This window comes from Anser cygnoides, chromosome 4 (assembly GCF_040182565.1).
Source record: "Anser cygnoides isolate HZ-2024a breed goose chromosome 4, Taihu_goose_T2T_genome, whole genome shotgun sequence".
In the NCBI taxonomy this organism is placed as follows: domain Eukaryota; kingdom Metazoa; phylum Chordata; class Aves; order Anseriformes; family Anatidae; genus Anser; species Anser cygnoides.
Genome location: NC_089876.1, coordinates 19,701,929 through 19,725,039, shown reverse-complemented (window position 1 = coordinate 19,725,039; position 23,111 = coordinate 19,701,929). Strand labels below are relative to the sequence as shown.

Here is a 23,111-nt window from a genome sequence, read left to right as displayed (position 1 = left end):
GACAAGTGTCCCTACCTTTCAACAAGCTCATTTGCTCCTTCCAAAAGGAATTTAACCTTTTCCTATGAGGCCATGTAACAAGAGTAGGTACACGCTCAACATGCTGTAAGAATTGTGTTACCATCCATCTTCTCTTCGCCCAGTAGCTGACATTGCTTTTGATCCTAGTTTCAGATGTAAAAGCCAGTAACATATTGTAATGGAGAATCAGGGTTAGTTCAGTGCACCCTGGATTGTAACATTACTTAACTGTATATGACATGCTAGCTATTTACATACACATACCAGACATGAACACTTTCTGCTCCTTTTGGCTACATTCATTTATATTATCCTACAAATTACTTTAACTTTCATCTTGGTTCAACCTCTAATTCTAAACTGATAGCCTCAAACACTCCTATCAAATTCCCAAGTGCTGTTTACTAGTCCCCGTACCATTGTTTATCAGCAGAGAAGTAAATGGCTTCCTCCTCCTCTTCAGTTCGATAAAGAGCTGGGCAGCTCGACACAGAAAGGATGTCAGGGTCAGGGGAGTGCAAAGCATGCTGAGACTGTGGAGATGATGGCACAACATTGCGTCTTGATCGACACAAGCTACTGCTTCTTGCCAGTGTGCTGGGAGGTTTTACAATGGACCCTGAGGCAAAGAAAAAGCAAACCAAACCCCCCATGTGACATTGATGTTAATAAAATCTACTCTAAAGACTAAATAGCAGGTGTCTACTTCAGTCACAGTGATTCTAAAACAGCTTTGACATTGCTCGATTATTTAGGGGACCTTTGCTCTATTGTTAAGAGAGAAGGCAGACCAACAGCACCTTACACATTCTACCATTAGATGAAGCAGCTAACCAACTGCAGCAGTTTTGTGCCTGCCAAATACTACTCCGACCATGTGCAGCACTGCCTCACTACCCTCCCTTGGGAGGGAAGAGACTAATGAGACTTGCAAACCCTTATAAACTAAAAATAGCAGTACTCAAGTTAGCATATTACACAACATCCTGTATTTTACTTGTATTCTTTAAGCTCCATATCACCGCACACAAAAGTTTTGTAATGTAGGTGATACCTAACCAAGCACTGAAATACACTGCATTAGTTGAAAATTACATTAGACATGGAAGACTAAATCATATTATGTATAACAAAATAGCAAATACATAATTCAACCTTATTTCAAGCTCAAAAATTTCTTATCTGATGTTTTAATTTTCCATGCTAAGAATTTCAGGAAAAAAATAATGGGTGGAGACAGCAACACAAGAGTTGACCATTCAAGCACCTAACAGGAAGTGACAAACTATGATCTTTCTCATACAATTCCTCATTCGGAAACTGATTAGGCATCAATGCTTTTACAGAAAGAAACCTACAGATCTATTTTCAGGATATCTGTTATGCCTCAGGACTTCTCGTGTATCTCTTAACACTGTCCAACAGAATGCATCACTTTGCTTAACATAACACAGACCACACCTTTACTGCTGCTCAAGATGTTTACCTAGCACACCAACAGAATTCAACATTTACTGTAGACAAAGATTTCTAGCCTGACACAAAGTGCATCTTATTTTCTGAGATGCCAGTTAATCAGGTAGATTACAGTCTCCCTTCCTGGAATCTCAGGAAAGGTTCAGTTCCTGTTTTCAGTGCAGGAAGCCGTAACGTTCACAAAACTGCAAATAACTGCACCTTCACCGGCACATAGACTTTGTGTCCTGCTGGGCTGAGCGATAAACAGTGGCTTCCAAGTCCCAACATGACAGTTATCACATAAATCAAATTTTTGATTTTACTTTGATGGATTCCCTATTGACTTGGAAAAGCAGGTTTTGGTAGCTAAAAAATAAGCCTGTGTCACTAATGAAATTCCTAAAAAAACAAATGTTTACTGAAGAATACAGAATCTATTTAGGAAATTTGTACTGTGTGTCCAGGTAAATAAGATGCCATCCTACTTGCTGGTGTAAAAAACAAGACCACCACTGACTTTTAAGAGAAATTATAAGCATTTTGTTTCCTTACAGGTGCATATGTGCAGGATTATGAAGGATTCAGCTATGACAACTTAGAATCAGTTTTATAGTGCAAATGAAACCCACTAGATCAAGGAGTCAGCTGAACCCTAGCCAGTCAATGGAAAGCAGAAAATTTCACTATCCCTTTCTTGTAATGACTTCATTTCAGCCTTGTTCATCTACTTTATCTCCTCCTGCTGTTCTTCAGCTCAGGAATAAACAGATCCATTACTTCACACCATTTTAGCCTATCATATTTCTTGCCGAAGCGCAAAGAAGTCTGTCCATCTGACTGCCAACTATGCCAACCTTAAGTAGATATCAAAGGATGCTAAGGCCAGGTAACAGCCTAGACCAGACAGTTCAGTTATGTCCAGATGCTGAAAGTCTTGCTTGTAACTGACCTGTCTGCATACTGCCTTTTGCCTGAAGCCTCATGAGTGAGACAAGCCATTTTGCTTCTGTCCTTCCTTGTATGCATTTGTCATTTTTCTCTAAAGGATGGGAATAATTTAGCAGTTACCAACGTATCACATGATAATTTGACTCTTCCTGAATGGATTTCAGGAACATCACTGAACATATTTTCTGTTTCCCCAGTCCCAAACATTTCCAGTTTGTTTGTTTTTGAAAATAGCACAAACTGTAAAAGCTAGTAAACTAAAAAGTTACTTCTCTCATGCAATCACTTGTACAAAAAGCAGACACTTATGCTTCATCAAAACTCAGAAAACACAGTTAAAGTTCCTGTAATGTTATTATGATTTAGGTAACTTTCATCACCGATTCACTGAGATACCGCTCATTAGCTAAACACTTCCAAAAAGACAAACTAAATTTTAACAAAAACAGAAGTTTCAACTACATGTGCTCTTCGAAACTATACAGTCCTTCTAATCTTAGTTCCTCTGAACCAGCTGCACTTTGTTGCTCTCTGGCTTCACTTTCATGCAAGACCTGAACAAGAAGACAGACTGAAATCACGTCTGAAGTCTTACATACACATTTCAGTGGTTTGCCATTTTAGACTATCTGGAAGGTCACGATAGTAAATGGAGCTCTGTTTTAAAATCACATCACAGGTTACTCCATATTCTTTCTTGGAATTTTGGACGTTGGAATCCACATCTTACTGGGTCATCCAAGGAATTTGTTACTAAGCTTTAAATCAAAGCCCTTATAGAGAAGGCTATAGTATTCTTTAAAAGTAACCATAACTTGCAGAAAAAATAGCATTGCATTGGTATTAAACTTTTCAAAGGGCTCCACGGAATACATGCAAAAACACTGGTATATTTAGAACGAAAACATGCCCCAAGCACATGAAACAAAGCCAGCAAAATGGCATTCTCCTTATGTGCTTTTAAAATTCTAATTGATTCTAAGAATTCCAGCCCTGGAAGAAAAATGTACACACATAACAAAGATTTCTTCCCTACTTATTCCCCAGCTTGATATTGCTTGTTTAAAAAGCTACATGGAAGCTCATCTTTTGATATGCCTCCAGAGTCCAGTTAATCAAAACTTCCATGAAACAGGCTCTTGTATTGACGTAATGACTCAAGATACCAGGGTGGTCTGAATCCCCAGTGTATATACTTTCATCATAGTTTAACCAAAGCTGGATTTCCCTCCCTCCAGCATTTGGCCTCTGTGCTTCACACTCAAACCACCCAATGTATCCCAACACAAACATTCTCCCTGAAAGCTTCACTTGGACAACAACAGGATTTGAAGAATGTTTGAAAAGCTATGTAGCACAAGGAACCCTAGGCAAACTCCATCCCTTCCATCTGAAAGAATAAACGTGCTAAGAAGAAAAAAAATCAGCACTACAGATAAGTTTTTGTTTTACTGGAAAACCAAGCATGACAAGTAGACTTTAGAAACCTTAGCTGACTCTGTACCCTTGGTGCCTCCCACCCCCACCTGGGTGAACAAAGGCTTTTTCTCCTTCATCTTTATTGCAAAACCTTATTTTCAATTTATGCAAGTCCCAAAAGAGATCTGAAAAGTTACACAGAATTTTGTTGCTTCTTTCATCCAACCCTATATGATTTTAGGATGCTCCTCCCACCTAATTTTAAAATCCCATGTTCCAAAGCTTTCCCATCATTTTTACCGAACTTAACACTTACCATGAAACTGTGAAACTATTGGAGGAGTATCTTCATCTAAGTCATCAACTCCCCCTGCAATTGGATATGGAGGAATGGAAACTCGAGGCATAACTACCCAGCTGTGATCAGAGTACAGAGAGGAGGTCAAGCTCGGTAGCCCAGAGTTGTGTGCAATTTGAAAACCACAAATCTTCTCAATCTGTTGCCATCGATAAAGACGCTCTCGTAAACAGGTTGTCAACTCAGAGAGCGCCTTCCTGAAGAAAAGCAAGCATTAAAATTACTTATTCTGTTCTTAATAGCAAAGCAACACCAGTGCAGTCATTCTAGGCCCATTAAGACTGCAAATATTCCCACTTTAATGTCTTTTAAGCTGTTCCACATAAAAGTGCAAAAACACTAAGATAGTAAGTTCAAATTTCAGGAATACAGTCAGAAAAAAAACATGCATCCTGCTATTAGTCTTACTTTGCTTCAAGGATTTTATGGTCCACTTCATCCAGTGAGGAGCTGTGTGCAACATGTAATGTTCCAAATACAGTACTTCTCTTCTTTTTTATCTTTTCTGCCTATAAAGCAGAAATGCTTATGTTATATATTTATTGCAGACAGCAAAACATTAGCAATATTGATAGGCAGCATACATCATCTCAGAGCAGAAAAATATCCATACGCTTATCTGAATGATTTGCATTTACTGTTTTCATTTACCTAGCAAGATATTGCTCTTAAGTAACCAAAAAGTAAAAATTAGTACCTCATCTTTGGCGATTGCTAACTGCATTTCTGCGTGCTGTCTTTTGATATTGTAATATTGTACTTCAACTTCATGTGTTAACTGAAGCCACTTCTGTAAAGCTTCAGGAACAGACCAATTACTTCTCAGCTCAAATTCCTTCTCAGCCTTTTTCAGAGCCATGCGAACCTAGCATTCAAAAAGAAATAAAAGCATCACCAAGATTCTCATTAGAACTGACAGCAGAAGACAATAAAATATAAACACCTTTTTAAACCCAGAGCAACGTATTAAGGCTTTACACCAAGCTTTGGCAAGTGCCCATCTGTCAGGAAGGCAGACGAGGCATTTCTGAAATTAAGGCATGTGAATTTCCATGTACTATATTACACTCAGATTTTCTCTGGTGATATATAGTCACTCACTTGAAGCTTACAAGTATTTGTAAGACAACACACTGATTTAGCACTATAAATCCTCTATTACTACTCAAGAGTGATACAAAGCTACTACTTCTCATGTGGTAACAAGATAGAAAACAAGCTCTCTTATATCCTGTTCCATGAATCCAGTTACATTATGATAACACACTAATATATAGTGATGTCCTTTTATGTTGCAAAATACTCCTGAAACTATGACATGATTGACAGACTTTTGCTTTTAGTACTTTCAGAATTTTCCATTCAAATCTAGTGTCAGAGAAAGGCTGCTTTAAACCCTAAAGATCTAATAAAGGACCAAATTAAAGTCAACATTAAAATACATACAGTTTGCAGGTACCTGTACTAGCTCTTCCTCTGCATATTTGAGTCTGCTGAGCTCACATTCAGCTCCCTCCCTCAACTCCCTTAGGCGATGAGCTTCTCGTTTTGCATCATTGATCTCATCCATCATTTTGCGCTCCAGATTTTGCTTTTCCACAGCTACATTTCTGTTCTCCTCCTGTGCCTTCTCAAGCCTTCACAATCGAACAGAAAAATGAGAAAATACACAGCATGTTTGTTAAAAATTGCCACCCTCTTGAGAAGAAATTGTGTCCAGCGCGAGGACAACAGGCAGTTAGCACAAACTGGAACACAAGAGTTTCCCTCTGAACATCAGGAGATACTACTCTACTGTATGGGTGACCGAGCACTGGCACAGGTTGCCCAGTAAGGAGTCTCCCTCCTTGGAGATCTTCAAAAGCCACCTGGACATGATCTTGAGCAACCTGCTCTAGGTGTCCCTTCTTGAGCAGGAAGGTTGGACCAGATGACTTCCAGAAGTCCCTTCCAACCTCAACCATTCTGCAATTCTGTAATAATCAAGACTGTACAAGCTGCATGAATGTGCAGCATCACAATGAAATGTCCAGTGTCAGACAAAATATGCCAACTTTCAGTTGAACCTTCATTAAAAGTTTAATAAGATCAAAATAGCAGTCTTCATAGAAAATTGAGTTATGTATGTACAAGAGAAGCCTATGAACTATCATAATGCTAAATAAGCAATACAAAGTAATCAGCCAAAGTCTATTTCAAACTTAAAAGCTTAAAACAGGAAAAAGATAGTTCCATGTTCTCATTTCAATGTACGTAAAGAAAATAGAGATTCCAAAATAAACTGATTATATGAATATAACAACACGTACTTCTAAATCAATAGATTAAAAAGGCTGAACATGTATTCTCTACTCTCACCATTATTATTATATTCTAAAACATCCAGGAGCAATATCTACCCAAAAACCCTTCATCACTGACATCACAATTTCCATGTAAAAAGATTAACAAAATCCAAAGGAAGCTTTAAGGCACAGTATTTATGAGCATGAATGGTCTGTATTTATATTTCACCACAAAATGAAGTCAAGGACAACTAAACGTTAAGCTTTGTTTTCATACCTTTCCTGCAAGTCAAGAAGACTTTGTTCTGCTGTTTGGAGACTTTCCAAGTCCTTCATCATTTTTGTGATGTGTTCTTTGGAGGTTCTGTTCTGGGTATATGCAAACCAGCAGCCTCCAAAACCAATAACTATAGAAACTGTTAATACAAAATCTTTCATCCAGTTGTGAGGGGGACCTGTGCAGAGAATAACATGATCACTAACCATTTCATGGATACACAGAATACACTGCAGAGTTTTTTTTGTTTTTCCTGTGCAGCCTAAAAGGTGATGGAACCTGATGCTAAACAAAATTCCAACTCATTTATCTCAAACTATCTTCAACAACTGTCTCTCATTCCAGAGCATTTCTCATGCAACATAAGCCATTCTGTTCTAATACAATCTACAGTCTATACTAAAACATGTATTACATTGAGGAAAACTTACTAATTTTTAAATTACATGGTCGATATATTTCAGTGAGTTAAGAGAGCTTTCCCAATTACACTTTATCACCCTGGGAAGAACTTTAAGTTATATTTCAGTAAGTTCTCCTCCATTTGTGCCCTCTGAAATACCCTAATGCTAAATTAAAAGTTTTCTTGTACAAAATGGATTTTTAGAAGGCAACTAGCTAGTAGCAGCACTTTTCCAAAGCAAAATCTCAATTGTCAAAGTATTATATCCAAGATTCACATATGCTACTTTGTTAGCACAACTTTTATAGTTACTTGAACTATAAAAAACAAAAACTTTTTGTAACACAAACTTTTAAAAGAATTTTAACCACAAAACTGTTTCCCAAACAGAACATGTGGTTAAAATGCTCCAATATAGCTTATGCAGCACAGAGTCCATGCTTGGCAAGCATCATTTTTTCTCAAGTTTGTTTGGTTAAGAAGAGTCATTTTGATGGTAGACTTTGCTAGACGCAGCCTTTTTCTCTCCAGAATTCAGACAAAAAACAGGACCTCACCCAAACTATGCTGACTAATCTAACAGCATATCACGAGGACAGGCATCCTGGAGAACGAGGGTTAAGAATCAAGTATCTTGATGTCAAAAAAACACTTCAGATGGGCCACTGTTTAATATCACAATGGGTGTGTGCCAAGTGTGTTGAGGTAAAACACTGTAAAAACTGTATTAATTTCAGGGCTATTTAAGTTACACGAGCAGTTTTGGCAGCTTCTAGAGAACAGAAAAATAGTTTTGCATTATTTTCACAGCTAAGCCTCCTACATGCAAAACTAAGCGCTTCAAGACTGCTCCAATGGACCAGTAAGCATTAAAGGTGCTGTACTAGTGTTTTTTTCCCCCTAGATCCCCAGCTCAGATCTGATCCGTCTTTTGCAAAGTCATTCATTACTCTCCTAACTGACTACCAGCTCTGGAAGGGCTTCCTAGTTTGCGAGCACGCAACACGCACAGAAACACAACAGAACTGTAACTGTGTACAAGTAAGCGTGTAGACCACTGGTGATGTGGTAAGGAAATGTCTGCAAAAGCTAAAATGTGTTAGATGCAGAACTGCAGTACTATATTTAACTGCACTGAAGCTCGAGTGTGCACAAAAGACATTGGCATTGGATTTGAATCACAATCTCCTCCTGTTTGGGACAGGGAGTGAGGAGTCACCCCCTCTCATTTCAACATCCCAGCTTGCACTGTCCAAGATATCTTGGAGGTGAATGTAACATTAGCTAGAAGTGTAACTTAAACATAGTCAGAAACATTTAGAACGTACTTATTGCAACACAAAAGCCAACATGCAGCCTAGTGGGGATACACCAAAATTATTACATTCTAAAATTCTACAATTCTAGTCTTAAACACACGTGGGCCTTTCCAGCATCCTTACAAGCTTTAATTCATTGTCCAGTTCCATAGCATATGCCAAGCAATCCAGCAGTGCAACCACAATATAAAATAAACCATCCTACCTACAGCATCAAGCCTCACTAGAAGTATTTTCTGTTGAACTCCTACAATTAAAATACAAGAAAAAATACAAAAAAATACTAACGTGTGAGAGGTCCAAATAAAACAACATCCAAGGCTTTAAGCTGAAGTTTCTGCCTATGACTCCGGTCAATTATTTTGAGGTGAGAGATCATGAAAGCATGTTCATTTACTGCTATCCTGTTAATGACAAAAACATTACCTACTTCACAAGCTATATTCAAACCAGTCCATGAAAAAATAAACCCACAATGTATGGAATTTTCTGGTTACATGGATTATAGTCATGCAATTAAATTAAAAGATACAATAGATTGACCTGTTCCACATTTCCCTGTTCCACTTTTTCTGGAATAATCATTAATCCATCTGGCACAGCTAAAGGCAATAGTTGATCTATAAATTTGTGAAACCAACTCCAGAAAATATACACAATACTCAGATTTGGTAACTATGCTCAAGAAGAAGGATTCTGCAGATAGTTCTGATATATACCCATGCAATATATTGGAAGTTGTCCAAAAGAAAGTGAGCTAACGTACAGAATTGTGTGATCATTGATAGAAATTTCAACAGGAAGAAACAAGGCTAAAATGAAAGGAACGGCTGGATGCAAATTATATTTGGAATTATTTTGGCAGAAAAAAACAGCCAGCTCTTTGGAAGCACAAGGGCATTTCTCTTTTCTTGCATTCAACCATGTCTTGTTAGACTTCAAGTTCACATAGTTGGCCTCACATACTGACTAAATCAGCAGAACTTACAGGGAATCATTTGAAACTAATTCAGAAGAAATTCACCTGGGAAGCGTTGTTCCATTGACATTGCTGTCTCTAAAATTCTTTTCGTATTGGGGCAGTTCAACAAATTCTGACAGCCACTGAAGGGTGTCCTCTTGAGTCCAGTTATGAACTAGAAGAAAAGTGTTTGATTAACTTAATTTTCACAAAAATCAATAGCAAGACATAGAAGACAAGCAGTAGAAAAGGAAGTTAGTGAGCATTAGGCTTTAGCCAAATAGAATTGCAGATACATTAGCATTCACACTAACCGATGTGTTTCTGGCATTTTGCATTTTCCTTATTTGCCTAAGCTTCCTCTGAGAAGCACACGATAAACAAACAAGCATGGAACCAATATTTCTTTATTAAAAATCCACAGAATAATTTTACTGATATATTTAAATCAGGACTGCATCTTGTGACAAATCCACTTAATGATCTCAGCCTCAATCATTTTGTCCTTGCTACTCTTGCTGTACTAAGCATATGTCTGTCGGCAGGTGCTGTAACCATTTAAGGCAAGGTACCAAGATCTCTCCCAGGGACCCATTTTCACCAGAATCTTCAGAGGCTTGTGCCTACTGACCACAAAAGGGGAGAGAAGGAGAGAAGAGCAGAGAGTAGAAGAAAAAATCTGCTCTCTAGAACTACTCGCACGTGACAAAGCTGGGCAGAGACAGCATCTTACACGTACAATCAGGACAGCTGAAAAACAAGCTTAAACATTTCAGGTTTTGATCAATTCAGATAACTAGAAATAGAACACCTTTCAGACCCACTTACAAGCTTTTGAAATACACTCACAATACAAACCGCTTGCAGCCATTCGTATAGGTAGAGTATTACTCCTCCTCAGCACGCTATTTCCATTTCTTCCTCTGCTTTAGCACCACAAGCTGTTGTCCAGGTGTTGATCTTACAGCAGACAGTTTTGTCATAATACTCTAAGCTTTGATAAAAGATGTCTCAGCTATTTGTAAACAGATCGTTTGCACATTGCAAAGATTCTTAAATGTTTCTTGAATATGGAAAGATCAGTTTCACAACTGATTCTAAGCATTTCAAAAACGGTGACTACGATCATCCAGATCATCCTTAATTGCATCCTGCAAACATCAGATTCACAAACTGATTCAAAGCAAATGCACCAATTTGATTTGACATACAAAAAGTATCTAAAATAGCTACTGCACACTACAGATTTCACTGACAGTACAACATGCAATTTTGGAAGTAACACAATTCCCTGAGTTGATAAATGGAAAATTTGAGAAATTTCACTTCTGATGAAAATACCTGGTAGTCACACTGTCAAGACTTCGGTGAAATTGCTTTTATATATATACACATATACACACACACACACACAAAACTCAGCAGTAATTTTAAACTTTTCACCTAAGAAATATCATCTGGGCTCTAATGAAATACACTTGAATTTACACGAAGCACAATTTCTACATTTAGAATTTATTTTTAAAGTATACTAGTTCTTTGTAGAAACTGTTAGATTTTGACTTTATGCAATAACTGATTGCTTTTTCACCTATGTTTTATTTGAAATACACAGAAAATCACTTTTCAACTAGAGCACTGATCAGGGTGTGGAAGTAGACCAGGGGACTCTCAGGGGAAACTGAACACAAGCATTCCATACAACAATAATGGTCCATTGAAGCTTCCTCTTATCACCACAGAAGCTTCCTTCAACTTAAGGGATTCATTTAGATATCCGTACTGTTTGAGGGTCCGAGACCATTATAATACAGAAACAAAAACTGCAAGAGAAACCTGCAGTTTAACCTGTCAGTTTATAAAGCCAACCTTCAAGCCAGTCAATTTGCTCCAGGTCCCAAAATGAGGTTGCACAACAGGTGCTTAATCCATCAGAAAGCTTTATTCTGCAGAAGACTTTTCTGTAGGTTATTGACGCTGCTCGGACACTTGTAATCTGCTTCTGCATCAGTGAATTTCTAGTGCTAGGCCCACAAATCCCCACATTTTCCAGGTGGAGCCCTGTCCTCCCTTTCCTGCAGCACCACAGCGGAGCTCTGGGAGACTGGAATCAGTGAAAGCTTTCAAACTGTTTCTTTCCATTTGCGTTTTCTACATGGCATATACTGGCCAGAAGTATTGCTTGACTCGTCTCCAACAAGACCTTATGACCAGTGTATGAATTTATTCTTCAACAGTGAGAAGTAAACTGGGCTTTTTTTTTCCTGCAGAAGCATTTATAGCCTACTGAAGCATAACAGAAGAGCACTGATGACAGGAGCATACTGAAAGTCAAGCTGGCCAGCTGAAATTCATCTCGATCAGCACTGGCAATTCGAATGTGACATCTCCAATAAGCAAGCTGAGGTAGTGACTTTTCCGTATTTTAATCACCCAAAAGGAGCATAGTCCTTCAGATAGTGGAGTAGCAACTGACAACTACTGTAAGTTAAAAGCATAGAGCATTAAAAGAAGTATCATTATAACCTTCCCTCTCACACTGATTTTCACAAATAGCTATCTTGAGATTGAGAATGTCAGCAGTATGCTTTGGGCAGGCAGGTATAAAAGCCACAACATTTACGCCCCAATGCAGCACTCAGTCTGTAGGCTTGCATCAGCTGTTACAGTCTGTATCCCAATGTGGCTGTTTTTTAAAAACAGCTATAACATACTTGAAGGTGAAGGGAGTATACAGGATTGGCCCTCCATGAAAACTGTTCCTTGTTAACCCCTATTCACAACTGATTGGAAGATCAGGCTATATATATCATGTTAAATTTATCACATAGCACAGGGGGCTGCAAAATAAAAACATTATAGTATTAGCTACAGTACTCGTTTGGACCTCCTGCACCTTTCAGAAATCAGACTACATTCAACAGCATTATTTCAAAAAATGTCAGCATTGGCAAAAAGTGAATGATAGCCATATTCTGGGCTTAAAGTTGAAAACAGGCTGACCAGGCAATACAGAAAAACGGACAAACAAAATGATTCTCTATCAAACACATGGAAGGATTCAAAAGCATTAGTACAAAAATATGCTGCTACTGGTTTTTACAAGTTTTAAATAGCATGAAAAACTAAGAGTCAGGGTCAGCATTTACCTTCCTCTCTATCTTTTCAACAGTACAACACTCCAAGTGCATGTCTTTTTTCACCTCATGCAGGACAGCCCGTCTGCAGTACTGTACTCATCCTGCTCCAAATGGCACACAGCCTTAGGTAACACGTCCTTAGCCAAGCCCTATGTGTGTTTCCAATCTCCGATATTTAAAAACTGAGACAGTAAATGATTAACAAAGCGCAAGACAACCATAACATCTCCATGGCATGCAGTTTAGTCCTAGCTGCTGCAAGAATACTTATGAAATATTACCTCAGATTAAAACAGGTAATCACATATACAAACAAACCCTTTAAAAAAAATCTTTATCCACTACCAAAGAAGGTAGACTTCAGGTCACCTTCTGCTTTCCCCAGATAAGTGAAAGAAAAAATACAAGACAAATACAAAAAATATAATACAAGCTATTTTGTATTACAGAACAGTCCACAGACTACAGGATGTATGACATTAAATGTCAAATAAGCCATAATGGCAAAGAACAATAGTCGCTTTTTCTTTAAAAAAACAGTTTGTAGAAACTAGCTTTTTGTAAGACTGACAGTTAGCCTGACAAAAGTAAACAACTCAAGAATTCCAGGTTTGACCACTACAGTTTTGTTTTGCCACAACAATTAAGTTGTATGGGACAATGCTACATTGCCAAGAATACAGCTCCCTGCCCTATTCACCCAGACAGGTCAGGGCGCTATCCAGCTGAAGGTTCCTACCCCGATTTTACAGACTGCCTTACTACTGATACTAAATACTTAAACATCTCTCTTCTAATAGCAGTCAAATTCATGCAGACTTGATCTGGGTGGTGTAAGGGGTGCAGAATACAAGGGCCAGGGCCACAGGTGCTCGAGACCGGACTTTGAATGCCAGTTTCTGCTCAATCACCTTTTAGACATCAAAGCAAGTGTTCATCCATCACCTTTGTGAACTCCCAGCTCCCACCTCTTCAAGGCAGAATAAATACCGACTCTGCACTTGGACTTTAACTCGACAATAACTAAGGTTGATACTTGAGAATAGCTGACAGACTCTGTACATGTATAAATAAATACTGGTTAGTTAAAAAGACAGTCAACCACCACACAACAAGCATATGGAACATAAGGAACAGGCATACATAAGAACAGACACAGTAACAGAAAACAGAGGAGTTTTAGGAAGCAGGGTTTTCTATGCTTTACACGTTATGCCAGTTCCTAGCCAATCCTCTAAAGAGTTCTGTCTCTACAGAATTAGATCACAAGATTTAAAAGTTTGAGTGGTCAGTTGCATCAACTAAACTGAATGCCAGTTGTTTTGTACTAAAAGACTCCTTGAAACTGTGCGGCAACAGAGCAACAATAAGCTGGGTGCTGATTTAAACTGTGCTGTGATTCCTTTCATGCAGGCAAAACTCAGAGCAGCCTTGAAATCCCTTTAACTTGCACCAGTACAGACTATTACTTATGGATTTTAAGCTGGGGGGGGATACCAAAAGCAGGCCTCATGACAGAAATAACGAAAAAGCAGTATTTTTTTTTCTTTCTTCCCTCAAATCTTGTCCACCTTGTATCAAACAAAAAGACAAACATCTGGAGAAAATTATCTTTATGGGGAAGAAAGGACAATTCTACTCAGCATAAAATAAGAAGCACTAAATCCAGGAGACGTTCCTGCATAAGCAGTAATAGGCACTGTCAAGGGCACTATTTAGAGCTTGTAACTCTCACAGATACTTCAACAGACTACTTAACGAAGTTTCAAATTACTGATACCACCATTTACACTACTGTCCACACTCTTGCTTCATGCTGTCAAATTGCATTAAACTGGCACTATAAACTAGCAGCATTTAAATCAGTATTCCTAAAACATCTAGGAAGGAAAAGCAATATCTTACGTGTTTCTTAAAGTTAAATGAAAATAGTTTAAGATTTGAGAGGCTTCATGCTTTCTAACCATTACCAAAACCAAGCGTGCATATACATATAAAAAATTCAGAGGCAACTTTGAAAAGTTCTGTATTGGAGGAAAAAAAAGACATTTCAAGACCACATAGCTTTGCTTCTAAGTTCAAAAAGCAGTAAAGAGGAACATCACATAAAAAGCTAAATACTTAGGAGGTTATTAATCACCAAAACATGAGTTTGGAAATCTCAGAATTTAGGCAGCTTAAGTGAGAAGTTGAAAAAAACAAACAACTTTACTTCTTAGTGTACAATTAAAAGACAGAAAAAAAAGAAAATAATCAAGCATCTAACAGTTATATTTCAATTAGCAACATAAAATTTAAATATTGTTAGCATAAACTCCACTTTTCCTAAAGCACCCTTTATATGACTGTTAGGGAGACTCATTCTAAGGGCTTCCCTGTGGTAGAACTTCAGTATCTATAATGGTCCTGAACAGTGCAGAGCAAAGCCACTGCAAGCAGACGCAGGAAGACCAGACAGTCCTTTCAAAATCTGAGTCTTATTCACACTGCTCACTGTACTCAAGAGACCTAGAACAAAGTTATATACAGATACTTCTGATAATACTACAGCCTACATTTTTGAAGAGTTACTGTAGGTCAGACAAAATTGTAGAGAGAACCTTCTTAGAGAATTTAGTTGCAATGTTTTCATTGCACAAAATCTTCTGTGAGCAAGTACCTAAAGAATACTTGCAAGAGATGAGGCAAAAAACATCCACTGGTTAAAATACAACTGGTTTACTACACAGCAAACACTTGCAATGTATAACCTCAGACTGCACTTAAATAGGTGCCTACATTAGCTGAATGAATGTCATCTTCCTAGTTTCGTTTCTCTTCTGTCCAACCTTTGGTTGTTCAACTGATACTAATTTATAGATCTTTAAGCGCACATCATTAGCGCAATAGCTTATGAATGTTAAAATTTACTCTTAACTCTGACCAACATTCCTGACCTCTACAAATTTACTTTTTAATCGCTAAATCCTGGAACATACTCAGCAATGAACAGTATACCATTCATCAAGTACGTGTTTTGATATTTGGAGTATGTGGCTTATAATTTCATTCAAATCAAGGAATGCACGTTGGGTCATCATTGCATTGTCCTGTATTCCAAGTTTCAAAAGATTTTTACAAAATACTTAGTCCTAAAAGAATTTTGGCTCTTTGTAGCCTAAAGACAATTTACACAGTAGAAGTACATTGGATTTTCCACTTAGTACAGTGTATAATTAATGTTAAAAAACACCTTGATAGCAATCCGTAGGGTTTGCTCACTAAATAAAAACACATCTGGAATTCAATGGTTGCAACAGTCACTTCCATAAATTACAACCTCACACCGATGAGTGTGAAAGCTATCCTAACATACTCACAATACACCCAGCACGTCCAGAAGAAATTAACACTAGCTGGACTGAGCGAGCTTTCAGTTGGGTTTATACACCCACCCCTGTGAATCAGGGTACTGATACAGATTCATAAAGATGCTGAAGAAGAGGTCATCCACTTACTACTCTAAACAACTTGGTGGAAAATTGGTTGTGTCTATTTCAATAACCACTTTTTTTTTAACCTACCTTCAGATGTTTTCCAGCGTCTCCATAGATCCTCAATGGTAATATGTTTGTCTTCTCTGTGTAGGTGGCTATGTTTATTAGAGGCATCCTTATACTGCATATCTTCCCTTAAAAACTGAAGAAGGAAAACAAATTAAATAACATCACTTTCTAAACAGAAGCTGCAAGTATATCAGGGCAAAAAAATTCTTTACTATCTCTTCCCCAAGCAAGCAGCACACAATTCATGTAAGCTGACTATGTCAAAGACTCAAAAAGGAAGTTTAACACTCTTACAAGACTTGATTCTGCAATTATTAAACTCTAGGAAAACTGAATTTGCAATTGCTAGTATACAACGTTTACCAACATTATTCATATACCTTAGACTTGGTGATTCTGAGTATGCACCGCACAAATCATACTGCATGCTTTTCCATTCTGAATACATTTGGTCTTACCTTCAATAGATGAAGATGACTACGTAATAATTGAAAACACACCAGACCTTTAAGGATGAGGAGTAATACCTGAATCCTGCTATAGCAGTTAAAAGCGACTGCTTGTGGAATGTTAGAAAGGTGTTAACTAATATTAGTCTTTTGAGTAGGTAACAAAATTTAGTTCCATTTCAAATTAAAAACAGAAGCCATCTTAGGGACAATTTTCTTCTTAATAATGATGCCTCAGTGGCTATACTCCAAGCACAGAAGTATTACACATGGCATTTCATTTACAATAATTAATAGAAAGCCTATGTCAAAATACTAAGCTTTGCATGTTAGTAAGCATAACAAAACAGATCCTGCAATCTCATTATACAACAGTGTTGTATCAATATTTCACAAGTCATTGCAAATGGTTTCTCTTTATACATAGAGCGAGAAAAAGCATGGAAGTGCAAGACCCTAGCATATATCCTCTTAGGTAGGGCCACTGTCAGGAAAAATGGATACCACAACCATGAAGACCTTCCTCCCTCCCCCAAAAGCTGAGGAGTGCTAAATATCCATTAGTCAACAATCTTAGCTCTTATACTGCATTCATTATTGGGTGTGCATAAAACCATACTATTCCTGCAGTGTAGTACAGCACTATGCCAGAGAGAAACCCCTAAATTCTTCTCCTGTCTACTGCTTCCCATTCTTTTTCCAAGTTTCAACATAACTGAAATTTCTTCAGCTGCAAGTCAGAATTGAAGTAGGGAAAATTATGAGAGGGAGAGACTGAAAAAACTTACTGCAGGTATGAATGAAGCTTTCCTAGTGGACAAAGCGAGCAAGACAACAGAAGAATAAAACAGAACATAACAAATAGGTGCCGGGCTTATTTTTTGTTTCACACAGAGCCTAGAAAAGTTGGAATGCTGGTTAGCAAAGCCATCTCCCTTTAACCTTGCATTGGTATCAGACCCTAAAAAGCACACCATCAGACACACCTGTGGGTGGACACCTTATTATCAGCAGTACCAGAAAACTAGCATGAGAGCAAAGTCATCTCACAGGAGATTACTTGCTTTCCTCGTTCCCTGAAGAATATGCAGCCCAACCAAAACCTGCTATAGGTAGTCAAGACAGCTAACAAAAAACAGCTTTTTATGTGGCAGGTCCATGCGCCATCTCCACTTCAAACAAAGGTGACAAAGAATGCCACGCAAGTGGTGAACTGCTAAATGCCCCACTTAAACTTTACTCCTGGAATAAAGTATCTGCAGATCTTCCCACATTCCTAAAAAATCTAGGTATGATTTAATTCAAGTTGCAGGAGATGGAAAAGCAGTCAATGTATGATAGCAGAAATATGCAAGAAGAAACTAACACCAAAATCCCCTTATTAAAAATCTTCATTCTTACAAGAAAATAAGAAGTCTTAAAATACAGGAAGGGATTCAAGCCTCTCCTCTAACTGCTACTTCAGATAAAATACTAATTGCCTTCCTGAATCCAATCATAAATACCATACTTATCTTTTGGTTCCAAATACAGGTTGGGTACAAACCCTCTTTCATCTACCACCTCAGAGCATTTTTGACTGACAGACAATAGCTTTCTAAAGCAGTTTGATTACTCAAATATTTGTTTAGCCAATAATAATTTCATGTGCACTTGAACTACTACTACATACATGTATAAGAAGGCATGCTCATGTTTACACACGCATGCATATGAGAAATATCTGAGAAATGTACTAAATGAGAAAATTGAGAACGCAGCCTGTTGGGGCAGAGCCATTTGCAGAACTTCTCAAACACCCTGGTCCAACAGTAGTAAAAAAAAAAAAGTACAGTAAGCACAGAAAGGAGTGATTGCTGCAACTATATGGAAACATATCTGCTGCATATTCCACAGTCCAAGTGTGAACTCTGAGTACTTCCCAGACTGGCACAACTACTCTGAAGCTGGCAATTCCCACAACCAGCACACAATGTACAATCGAAGGTGTCTATGACAGGCACAGACATTTGTTTTAAAAAGGCCAATGTGGTTTCCGAAGGGGAACAGAACGGAATACATGCTGTAGCTAAAGGTTTCAGCACATTTTGCACCTCCTCAGCTAAAGCTCATACCTCAGAGCTTTCAATTTGCTTCCATCTATTGCTAGCTGACAGCAAAAGCAAAATATTTCACGACAGGAACATCTGAACAGTTACAGGTGCTGTCAAGGAAAAGTCTGAATTGCTGTTAAGAAAATCATGCTACAGACAGGGCTAGGAACAAAGAGATGACAGATGCCAACTGATACACAGAAAAGCTTCAGGGTGTTACATATCACACAAGAGCCCTATAAGGTTATATAGGAAAGCGTTCTAATTTTAAAAACGCAACATGGGTTACCCCAACAACCAGTTAAGCAATGCAAAGAATGAATGGAAAACTTTCAAGGTTTCGTGTTGTTGGGCTACAAAGCCAGCAGAGGGAGCAGGAGTTAACAGATGCATTCACACTCAGCACTGATGGGAACACAGCTATGCAAGCTTGAGGGGAAAGATAGAAAGCCTAATTTCAAATTTCACCACAAATACAGAAAAATCCAAGTTCACAGTACAAAATTTTCCAGAAGGAGAGAAGAACAGTGGAAAAGATCTAATTTACACTGAAAGACTGTTAGGGTATTTGACTAAATATTTTTTTTTTCCCATTTGAGCTGTTATTAAACAAGGTGTCCACACACAAACACCTCGAGCAACTTGCATTTAATAATCAGTTTGCAGTAACTCCACAGGAGCAGTCCTGTGTTTGAGGATTTCTCCATGAAAAAAAGTGCCTGTCTCCTGTTCAATGCCACCTATATTGCTCTAAGGTCTGAGACAGTCACAACACAGGACAGCCACAACGGCAAAATTAGAGTGTACAGCTGGATAAGAAAACATCAAAGAAGAAATGCATTCACTAATGAAGAGATGAGACAGTCAACAAACATCTCTTTTGCTTAAAATACCTTTATTTAAGAGCTGACCTAATATGGAAGTTCTTTGTTAAGAAAAAGAATTGCATCCTAAATTGAAGAAAGCCATAAAAACAGAACAACTCTGGTAGAAAGAGGAATTTTCTGTTCCTTCTCATGGCAGCTAATCTCTCTTCTGTTGCCCTGGCCATTAAGTACACAAAGAAGAGGTTAGAAAAATAACTCTAAATTGGGAGGTTAAAAGAATTAGCTCTGACAAAACACATCTAAGTATTATCTTAGCCAACATAATTATTCAACAGGGAGAAGGCCTTTTAAAGGCTACAAATTTGAAACCAAGAAAGCAGATGAGTTACGTAAAAAGAAGTGTAAAATAGCCATTAGTTGAGGTAGGTAATTCAAAAACAAGTAAAAATTACTTTAAAGAAAGCCACACACCTAAAATCAAACCCGGAGTTCTGATCCCAGAAGTAACATTAACAACTGTGCTCCTACAAAAAAAAAAAATCACATCCCAGAGCCCAGGATTCAGTGTAATAAAGTGGAGGAGAAGAAAAACTTTCTTCCTGGCACCAACAGAAGCTGGAGCTCCGGAACAGTTCAAGGCAAGGTCAGGTGAGCCACCACCTTCCTCTCCACAGAGCCTTTAGTTCTGTAACATTCACCAAAAACCAGCCAATTCAACTAAAAACCAGCCTGAAGCAAGAACCACAAACTTCTGACCCTTCCAAAGAGGAAAAAAGACACCAAAATGCAATACAGGTCTGACACCAAGGAAGCACTGACATACTAAAGCCATCCATGACAAAGATGCATGCAGGGCAGAAAAATATGGAAGATGCAAAATTGCAAAACATCCTTGCTCCTTGAGGAGCAAATGAACAATTGCATACTTTTGCTAAACAGTGGAAAAGTAAAATTAACCACATTCACTAACTACAGAAGGAAGCACTCATGCTATGTTTATTCCTCGTTCTGGATAAAGACACAAGTTTATGATTTTCAGTTTCACAAACTTAAAATAGACCCTCCAACTGACAAGTTTACTTTAAGAGCAATTAGTAACATCTCCTGGCTAAGTGTTACCATCCTCCCTTGAGCAACCATTCCTTTCTACAGTGTTATTCCTTTCGGTTTTATTATTTCCTCTAGCTTTAATTCTTTTGAAGAAAACCTGCAAAAAGTCAAAACCTCAATTTTCCTTTAACCCTACCTTAGTATACAGGCAGTCCTAACAGCAGTCACCCTTAAATGGCCTTTTACAAAGCTGTCCCATCCCGTGCTACCAGATTTACTCCATCTATTGCACTGTCAAGCTTTACCATGTTCTGATGGCAAGTGTGCTTTTAAACAGGCAACACGCTGCAATTGAGGTACAACAGCATTCACCATTTCCCTCCATAGAAATAGCTTCTAAAGGTGTTACAGAGTAAAATAAGGCAATTTATTCAAGCATAAAGTAAACGTCACCAAAAAAACAAAGTCTGTAGCTAACGAAAGTGGAAGTAAGTGTATCTTAAGTAATCTACAAGTTCTACTGGGGAAAAAAACATTGTGGCTTAAAACAAGTTTTCAGTAAACGTACTGTAAACTGTGCAATGCCTTCAAAGGGAAGCTGGAATTAATTTCCAAGAGAGCATTTAATTGCAGCAGGACTAACTGCCTGCAATGCTACGTAACAGGTGCAGACAGCTACACATTAGCTTAAGCACCTCCTAGGAGGCAAGGCATGAGGCAGGTCTGATCCAAAACACGTCTGCACGAGTTTCTATGCAACCGTACCCATGATAACAGACGCTGCCGCTCCACTGGACTTCTTTGCACAGATACAGCCACAGACTAGCACTGCCATCGTGCTTTCAGGGCAGGGCTGCCTCCCACCTACCAGGCTCTGAAAAGCACAGACTCTGTAGACATGCTGAGTTGCTGCAAAACTTCAGGAGGATAGAAGAGTTTGCCTTTTAACCATCAGGGACAAATGCATTAGCAGCTGAATGATAAAATTCAATAAAAGCAAGACCTCTACTAAAACGCCTGCAGCTGAAATGTAGCTGATTACTAAAACTAATGGAATTTTAGAGTAAGCAGATAGCTTTGGGGGAAGAGGGCTGTCGCACTGGGTAGGACACTCAGCGTACTCATCTGAAAGATCAATGTTCTTCACATAGTGTTCTCGCACAGCGAGATGTAAAACGCGCTCAGGAGATATCCGGGATGATGCAAAACAGTTGTACTGTTTCTGAGCCACTGCAGTAGGCATTTCCCTACAACACACAATTTTGCCCAGCAGTCTGACTCTGAAGCATTAACTACCTTGCACGACTACAAACACCACTTTAAGGACATTTATTATAAAAGTGATAATGCCAAAGCATTAAGGGAATACTAAGGGAACCTTCAAGGACATTTCGCATCTTGCTGAGTGTATATTTGCAGGCAACAAGAGGAAGCAAGAGCTCACAGTAGATCTCCTCCCAGCTGAAGTTACAACACCTGGGGTGAGCTCCTGAAGTTTAACGAGGTCCCAAGAGGCACTAACAAAGGCAGATCAAGCTCTCCAACTACGTCACACAAGTGACAGTTTAAAAAACACGTGTCAGTTTAAGAACATTTTGATGTATTTCCTCAGGAGTCTCTGGCTAAATTTAGGGAGGTTGTAACTTCTCTGCCTCCCTATCTTCTAAAACGTTTGCAAAAGCTAGAAGTCTGTCATGTCCATTTATTCCATCAACTGCCTATACATACGCACTATCTACCAGCCCCTCATTTTTCCAATATGTTAAACACAGAGATGCACTTTTCCCCTAAAATATTTTGCTAATTCTTTACTCTAATTCTTCTAATTCTTCTAGTTCTTCTAATTCTCATACTAATTCTTTACTAATTTTTGAGGAAACAAAGTTTCTTATAAAAGTTCAAGTTTTCCTACTTCCTAAAAAAAATTCGTTCTCTAAGGAACAGTTTTATGTGAGACTTCTATTTTACATAAAAAAAACTACAACAAAAACAGGGCATGAGAAGCTTTACAAAAAAGAGATGTATGCAAGCAAGATCTCTGGAATCACTGCCAGGGGTTCTCAACTAGATTAGCAAATTAAAATAGCTAAAGTAGTTCAACATCTTTATTTCTTGTCACCTTTCCTTTCTCAAAATAACTTATTTACAAGAACTTCCTTCCTCAGTGTAAATATAGGCTTGCAATCCATAACACTGTTTTACTAGTGGTATAACAGCAGAAAGTTAATATATCTTGTCATTTTTCCTGCCAAATAATTAAAAAGAGCTGGTGAATATCAATATACTGCTCTTCCAGGAGTCTTATTGTAAACAAAAGCCACGCAGCATGAAAACAGTAAGAAATCCATTGCCTTGCTGTTAAGAAAGATTCCTGTATCTCACGTAAGCTTTATTTATAATTACGTGGTTTATTATCTATTCTCATCTTTAATCAAGACAAGCAGTATTATCCACACTGACAGTTAGAGAAGACAGCTGTTTTGGAAGCAGTGTCTATTGCAACATGTTTAATATATATTCAGAACAGTAAGTAATAAGGTAATTAGATAACTTTATTG

The 23,111-nt window shown here is 38.1% G+C and overlaps 1 protein-coding gene across 5 annotated transcripts in view; it reads right to left on the bottom strand.

Moving 5' to 3' along the window:
• The window catches only part of STIM2 (stromal interaction molecule 2), a 66,022-nt gene that overhangs the window by 4,532 nt on the left and 38,379 nt on the right, over positions 1 to 23,111 (bottom strand). For 2 of the 5 annotated variants that reach the window (XM_066995735.1, XM_066995737.1), the window contains exons 3-12: positions 16,153 to 16,267; positions 9,513 to 9,624; positions 8,777 to 8,892; positions 6,767 to 6,944; positions 5,664 to 5,841; positions 4,902 to 5,069; positions 4,613 to 4,713; positions 4,163 to 4,401; positions 2,429 to 2,518; positions 439 to 640 (exon numbers count right to left, since the gene is read on the bottom strand). In XM_066995735.1, coding sequence (XP_066851836.1) covers positions 439 to 640; positions 2,429 to 2,518; positions 4,163 to 4,401; positions 4,613 to 4,713; positions 4,902 to 5,069; positions 5,664 to 5,841; positions 6,767 to 6,944; positions 8,777 to 8,892; positions 9,513 to 9,624; positions 16,153 to 16,267 — 1,499 coding nt within the window. Of the gene's footprint in view, positions 1 to 15; positions 165 to 438; positions 641 to 2,428; positions 2,519 to 4,162; positions 4,402 to 4,612; positions 4,714 to 4,901; positions 5,070 to 5,663; positions 5,842 to 6,766; positions 6,945 to 8,776; positions 8,893 to 9,512; positions 9,625 to 16,152; positions 16,268 to 23,111 lie in introns of all 5 variants that reach the window. The other 3 variants (XM_066995738.1, XM_066995736.1, XM_066995739.1) reach the window with 3 other exon arrangements.